Below are 8,127 nucleotides of genomic sequence, written 5' to 3' on the forward strand. Positions count from 1 at the left end.
TGACATGATGTACTTCTGGTCTTAATGTTGCAGTTTGAAGTGTCCTATCGCAAAATCTAGTAACTTTTAATATTGAAATTTTCAATTCTTCAGGTGGTAGCACATTTATGTTTAAAATTCATGAGCCTAAACTGTCACACCATTTTAAGAATGCCCTGTCAAATGTTCAAAAAACATTAAAAATTAACCTTATAAACAAAAAGAACCCAGAGACCAGGATGAATGACAATGTCTTCAATGCCAATAAGACGAGTGTCTACACATGGCTTCTTCCCAAACTCCTGTTTATCACCATGCGCACAGATATGATTGCAACAAAGACTTAATCCAAGGAGTTACTACTCAGACGGAATCAATACAAGTGACAAATTAAGCCCATTTTCAGACGGAATCAATACAAGTGACAAATTAAGCCCATTTTCAGAACTGTCAATGATCTTATTGGGGGAAAAAAACCTTGCCATATGTACACTCCACAAAAGACTGTAGACTGTAATGTGGCATCAGATTCAGTTGTCGTACCAGCTGGGTCCATCCAACTCTGTTGGGCCTCTCGCATAAGTGCAGTCATTGTAATAAGCTCTATAGTGTGACATGCCCCATCAAGCAGCTCAGGGAAGGGGAGGGATAAACTTTTGTATATGCTTGGCTTAATTACCCCAAAGGTGTGTCAGACAATTTAGCTGCGTTTTAGGGAGAATCACTGCAGAGTTGGATCAATCCAGCCGGTGCATTGTCTGAATCCAATGAAACAGAACTTCAGGGTATGTGTGAAGATCTGGCAATGCTACAGACGACAACTGTATGAACTAGCACAGGAACTAAACGTGCCTTTATATGAGAAAAATGCTGCCCAGACAATTTTGGCTTTCTTTAACCTTTAATTCCTTCAAAGTATCAATTTGGCAAATAAATAGGCCTGGAACCTCAGTCTTCTTCTATGATACGTTATAATATTTATTATAACTATAGATTTCAGTTATAACAGAGAAGTTTTTTAATTTTACAGTTAAACGAGACTTACCTGTAAGTTGAAGTTTGACTATGATTCTACCGAGTCTTCAGGAACAGAGGGTTTACGTGAGATAGAACCGAGACCGCGCATGCTCAGGTTTTAAAGGTGTGTGGTTGTCATGAATAAACTCTGTAACTGGGTAGGGAGGGTAGGGCACGTAAACCCTCTGTTCCTGAAGACTCGGTAGAATCATAGTCAAACTTCAACTTACAGGCAAGTCTCGTTTAACTGTAAAATTCTACCTCGTCTTCATTCACAACAGGGCTTACGTGAGATTTTAAAGTTCATGACAAGTACACACAAATTCCCAAAAAACAAACAACAACCAATGGAGTTGAAACAAAGTGTAATATGTCTAGAAGCATGAAAAAGATACACATATGTGCTCCACCAATAACATGTTGAAGGTGGTAAAATCAATACCCATAAGCAACAACGTTCTATGACCTTTACTGTCTAGAACTGATGAAAATAAAAACATCCTCAAATTCTAATATACCATAATATAATTACTTAGTATTGATTGACCGTAATAAGGTATCACTAAATGAATTCTGACTAACTATAGGCTTGTTATAAAAACGAGCAAAAGTACTGGCATTGGACCATCCCGCTTTATTCAAAATGTCTTCTAACGGGACCCTTGCCTTAAAAGCTGCAGAAGTAGCTGCTGCTCTAGTACTATGAGCCTTAAAAATAGTAATATCTATTCCAGCTCTGGCTAGCATAACTTTGATCCATCTACTAACAGTTTCTCTCCCTACAACACCATGAGGCTTAGTATAGCTAATAAAAAGTCTATCTCCTTCCTTTCTCAAAGATTGGGTTCTAAGTAAATATTCCGATAAACAGTTCACCACACACAACTTTTTATTAACAGGATAAGCCGAAAATTTAATGGCAGGCAAGGTAGTCCCAGGCCTGCTTTGCTTAATGTGTTGGTGAATTGTAAATGTATACGAAGCTTTCCCAATATGCATGTCACCAGTGTTCAGTAAGTGTAAAGTCTGTCCCCGTTGAGCAGAGGTAAGAGCCATTAAAACAATAAGTTTTAGTGTGAGATCCTTCAGAGACAATCTAGATACAATAGGTAGAGTGCACAAATAATCTAGAACCACTTTAACATCCCAAATGCAGTGATACCTAGGAGATGGAGGTTTGGATTGGTAAACTGCTTTAATAAAGCGTTTCACAATAGGCATGGCCCCAAAAGGAATTCCAGAGTCCATAATCAGCACCGCAGATAATGCCGATCTGGCTGTATTCAACGCACTATAGCTAAGACCGGAATGGAATAGTTCCACTAGAAAATCCAAGGCATCTCCTATGGGAGGTCGAATGGAATTAATTTCCCTCTTATGGCAGAAAAGTTGCCACTTTGTGAGATACGTCCTATATTGTTTATGCGATGAATCTCTCCATGATCGTAGGATGATGTTGATAGCTGGTTCTGATATTTGTTGCTCTTTGAGGGCATCCCTGAAAAGGGGCATGCAAGTAGATTGAGACTGTTGCATAATGGATGACTTGCTTGGCTGTATGGAAGCACCAGCAACCTCTTCCTCTTTTGCAACAAAAGAGGGTTGGCTGTCAATAGAGTTAGCAGTTTTGGAAACCAGACCTGTGTCTTCCAACATATGGTACTATCAGTATCCCTGTCGCCCTGTCTTGGACAATTTTCTGGAGGCATTTCGCTATCAAGCTGAAAGGAGGAAAAGCATAAAAGTAAAAGGAGTGCCAGTCTATGCTAAATGCATCGATGAAGTGAGCTTCTGGGTCAGGTCTCCATGACACATATGGTTGTAACTGACAATTCAAGCGCGAAGCAAACAAATCAATGTCAGGTTCTCCGAATTTCATAGTGACTTTCCTATAAGTATCTATGTCCAACATCCATTCAGTGTCATCATGAAACACTCTAGATTCTCTGTCAGCAACAATGTTAAGTGAACCTGGCAAATATGCTGCCGTTAGCCAAATATTTCTAGCTTTGCACCATAAAATAATATCTCTAGCTAAACTGTTGCACAAAATTGATTTACATCCACCCATTTCATTAATATAACACACTGAGGTGGTATCATCTGACTGTACCTGTATATGACAATCAGTAAACTCGGGGCAGAGAGATTTTAAACCTAGAAACACTGCAAACAGTTCTAGATAATTAATATGATGGATAGTCTCAATAAAGCTCCACCTTCCCCCAGTGGACACACCTGCACACTGGGCCCCCCAACCTAACCTAGACGCATCCGTTTGCATGATAATAGTTGGGTTTCCATGCGAAATAGGGTTGGAAGCTAATGCAACATTCTCTATCCACCATTGCAAATCTGCCCTAGCTAACTTAGGGAGAGTAATTTTACTTTCAAAATTCCCACCATGTGATCGCAGAGCTTCAATTTTAACCATCTCTAAGGAGCGATAAAACAGTTTCCCATATTTGACTGCAGGGAGACTGGCTACTAACAAACCAATGACTACCGCTAACTCCCTGATAGTAACATAAGTTTTGCATAACAGTTGAGAACATTCCAACTGGATTTTAAGTGCCTTCTTTTCAGTTAACTTAACTGACATGTTAGTGGAATCTAAGATGAACCCTAAAAAGGTAATTGTTTGCTTGGGAATAAGGGCAGACTTGTCCACATTAATGGTGAAACCCAGCCTAGACAGAAGCCCCACTGTCTCTCTAACATTATCCATGCAGTCCTCAAAAGTATCCCCTTGTAAGTAACAATCATCTATATACCCAACAGACTGGTGTCCCTTATTCCGTAATGAGGCATACACAGGTTTAAGTAATTTAGTAAAAAATCGAGGAGCACAGGCTAACCCCATAGGCATACAGGTAAACTGAAAAAGGTTGCCCCTCCATGTAAATCTAAGGTATTTCTGATGATCTATGTGAACAGGTACTGAATAGTAATTGTCCTTAATATCTGCACTAGCCATAAAACAACCTGGTTTCATCATGGCTAAAGCACTGTAAAGTGAATCCATTTTTAAAATGTGTAAATTCTACTGACTCATTCAAGTGTTTAAGATTTAAAATCAATCTAAAAGAGCCATCTGTCTTCGGTGTGATAAAAATATTAGACAGAAATTCATCTTCACTGTGAATGGCAGGAGTGATAATGTCTTTATCCAAAAAGTTATTCAACAATTCATCGATGACAATCATCTCCTTTTGGTCAAAACAAATTTCCGAAGGAACACAGTTGCCGGGGAGCACAACCGTTCTCAAATGGAATTATAATGCCCTGAACCATTTGTAAAATGGTTTTATCCGATGTAAGTTGTTTCCATTCATGAACCGCTTCTTTAATTTGGCTCGCATGAAATGGTGGCTGAGCAGTTAGGATCGCATTTACGTGAGTATCAGAACAGACAATGGGGGCCGCCATCTTGGAAACGCTAGGCGGCACGTGTGAAACAGAGTTTGTGGGAAAACCGTTACTCACCACATTCACCGACGGCTGGATTTCCCTCTCCCCTTTTTCCTTGCAGAATACGCACTTCTTCCGTAGTTTAAATGCCGTAAGTCAGAGTAGGGTGACCCTCTCCTGTCCGAAGTCTGTTGCGGACGATAGGGGGCGCTACCGCTCAAGCCACCTCGACGTGAAGGAGAATCCCGTCTATTACGAAACCCACCGCTTAGGCGAAGACTAGCGTTGTTAGCTTCCGTGATAGATTTCACCACTGACGGCAAGTTGTCCCCGAAGAGGTACTCCGTAACTGGCGTCGCGGCAGAACACAGGTGCCGATACCCCGGCGCAATTGCAAATTTGAGATTTTCTCTTCTCTGTTGATTAAGGCTATTGTTGCCCTGGGACAGTAAACGAAGGCTGTCGCCAACTAGTTGAACTAACTCTTTGGGGTCCACAGTCTCTCTTTGAGTGTCCAGTATGTTTAACAACTGGATGAGGGGGGTCATTCCCCTCAAAACACAATCCTGGATATTGGCCAACCTGAGGTCTGTAGACCTCTGAGACGCATTCAGTCCAGTCCAAATCTCAGGGTTAACGTGAGGGGCGGTTAATCCTTTGATGTTGGCCGGCCTCTCGTGTTTGTGGCGCAAAGCTGTCAGCTCATCTTCAGGCATTTGTTCCTGGCAGATGTCCGTAATTAGTTGCACAAGCGGCTCAGATACAGCTGGCCCCACTCTGTCAACTCCGGTCAGCTCAGCGCTGATTACATCATAAAAATGATCAGCCGCTTTGTTTTGCCCTGTGGGCTCTGCTTTCCCCACGGAAATATCCTGTGGATCATTTCCGGGGCCCAATGTAGAAGTAGAATGACCTGTGCACGGTCACATCAAGGTGAGCAAGTAGACGCTCAAAACGATCATCTCTCTCTTTGAGGGCATCAAAAAACACAGTCTGCATTGTAACATTATCTTCTTGTTTTTGGTAAATGTCATCAAAGTTCACAAGCTTCCATTAGTGGCATTCTTTGAATGACCCTTGGTCACCTACAGATTACACTTGATGACAGTTCTCAGCCATTGTTAAAGTAAACAGGTGTTCCTCATACTTTTTAATGTACATGTATATACAAGCCTAGCACTTCATAATAAACTTTCGTAGAAGTCAGACGCATTGTTGTTGTCTCTCTCCTGAATAGAGTCCGGCACGTTGGACTCAGTAAAGAGCCATCATATTACATGGTGTCAGAAGTGGTTGCCAGACATAGGCAACAGTGACGATCCGTGGCAGTTCTAACATTGTGTTAACTGTTAGCATGGAACTCACTGGTATCCCAACACCTTCCATGGACTGGAGTGCGTCTAATCTTCCTGAACAGTGGAAAAAATTCCATAGTCTTGTGGAACTCATTTTTAATGGGCCACTAAAGGAAAAGGAAGAGAAAGTGAAGGTGACTTATCTCTTGTTATGGATAGGAGACAAGGGGAGAGAAATAAAGTCAACTTGGACAAATCTGGACGAACCAGACAAGCTGCAGTCATATTATGACCGTTTTAAAGCCCATGTGCAGCCGAAACTGAATCCCATCTTCGCGCGGTTCAAGTTTAACAATGAAACTCAAGGTGCATCTACCGTTGAGCAATTTATTACTCGTTTGCGGACACTTGCTGTCGACTGTGCATACACAAATGCAGAAGAGATGATCCGAGACAGGATCGTATTTGGTACCTCATCAGAGAAAGTGAGGGAAAAGCTCATAAATGAAGGTGACAAGCTGACACTCGACAAAGCCGTGCAGATAGCCCAGTCGTACGAGTATTCAATGGAACAACTCAAGACAATGGGAAAAAATGTCAGCAGCATTAAGAAACAACCTCCACGTACAGGCAACTGGAGACATGTGAACAGACAGAAGAAACAGCAAAAGCAGGACAGACATGAGTGTGACAATTGTGGCTACGAGCATGCCAAGACTGATAGATGTCCGGCTAAGGGTAAACAGTGTAATAACTGTAAGAAATTCAATCACTTTGCTAAAAAATGTCGCAAAAGTATTGCTAAAAAACATATTAACGAGTTGCAAGCTTTGCCAGATCAGCCCGATTCTGATTCTGATTCAGATTCACAATTTATTGTAGATAGTATTGACACGTCAGAGGGTTTAGATCAAGCATTTTGCCATGTAAAAATTGGTCCAGCAAAGATCAGTTTTAAGTTTAAGATTGACACAGGTTCTCAAGTGAATATTTTACCCAAGCATGTGTTTGACTCAATTGGTCATGTAGACGACCTGAAACCTCCTAGTCAGAAGCTTACTGCTTATAATGGTCACTCACTAAAAAACTTAGGGTCTGCAAATTTCACTTGTCAGTATAAGAAAAAGTCCATTGACCTTCTGTTTCACGTCGTTGATACAGAATCTTCACCGATACTCGGTATGAAAGCATGTATGGACTTGTGCCCGATTAAGCTGGTGTATGCTTGCGATGTAGATGCTGATTTGAAGCGAGAGCTGGTCGGAAAAAGAGATTCTAGTAAACCCAGCCAAAATCTGAACAAATCGGAGTTTGGTAAAGACCAAATATTGCATGAATACAAAGACGTATTCGAGGGTATAGGATTGTTCCCAGGTGAATGTGTAATTCACACTGATCCTGACGTAAGTCCTGTTGTTCACCCCCCTCGCAAAGTGCCGCATGCACTTCATGAAAAGCTCAAAAATGAACTTGAGCGTATGGAGAAGCTTGACGTGATTTGTAAAGTCACAGAGCCCACAGAATGGGTAAATTCTCTAGTGATTGTTGAGAAGCCTGAATCAAGCTCAGGTAAGGTACGTGTGTGCCTGGATCCCAAAGACCTAAATAGAGCTATTTTGAGACCCCATTACCCCCCTAGAACATTAGAAGAAGTATTAACCCAGTTAGCAGGTGCTCAATACTTCAGTAAGTTGAATGCCAGGTCAGGGTATTGGACAATTAAACTATCCACAGAATCCTCATACCTTACGACGTTTAATGCGCCATTTGGTAGATACAGATATCTGCGACTGCCTTTTGGTTTGAGATCGTCGCAGGATGAGTTTCAGAGAAGGGTAGACGAAAGTTTTGAGGGTCTTGACGGTGTAATAGCCTTAGTAGATGACATCATAGTGTTTGGAAAAAACAGAGAACAGCATGACCAGAATCTGCGTAATGTTTTACAAAGAACACGTGAGTGTGGGATCAAACTCAACAGAGAAAAAATGGAAATCGGCGTGACTAAAGTAAAATATTTTGGTCACATTATCACATCAAAAGGCTTAGAGCCTGACCCGGAAAAGGTCAAAGCAATTAGGGAGATGAAAGCCCCGACTAATAAGAAAGAGTTAGAGACTTTTCTGGGTATGGTGACATACCTTGCTAAATTTGCTCCCAACCTTTCAGAGATTACCACCCCCCTTCGCAAGTTACTTGCAAAAGACATGATTTTTCATTGGATCGATGAGCATGAGAAAGCTCTCAATGAAGTAAAAGAGGTAATCACAGCGGCCCCAAGTCCTACGTTAACGTATTTTGACCCCAGCCAGGTCACTACCCTACAGACTGATGCCTCTAAGTATGGTTTAGGTGCTGCACTGTTGCAGGATGGAAAACCCATAGCTTATGCATCCAAAGCTCTCAATACATCAGAAATCAACTATGC

The 8,127-nt window shown here is 41.5% G+C and overlaps 1 protein-coding gene across 1 annotated transcript; it reads right to left on the reverse strand.

Moving 5' to 3' along the window:
* Window positions 1-1,344: 1,344 nt before the first annotated feature.
* On the reverse strand, window positions 1,345-4,491 carry LOC106179464 (uncharacterized). The gene is made up of 2 exons (XM_013563095.3): window positions 2,882-4,491; window positions 1,345-2,717 (listed from the first exon to the last, which is right to left on the reverse strand). Exons 1-2 carry the CDS (start codon window positions 4,019-4,021, stop codon window positions 2,340-2,342), a joined length of 1,518 nt encoding a protein of 505 aa, XP_013418549.2. The 5' UTR covers window positions 4,022-4,491; the 3' UTR covers window positions 1,345-2,339.
* Window positions 4,492-8,127: the final 3,636 nt, after the last annotated feature.

This window comes from Lingula anatina, chromosome 2 (assembly GCF_051362555.1).
Source record: "Lingula anatina isolate TDL-2025a chromosome 2, LinAna3.0, whole genome shotgun sequence".
Lineage (NCBI taxonomy): Eukaryota > Metazoa > Brachiopoda > Lingulata > Lingulida > Lingulidae > Lingula > Lingula anatina.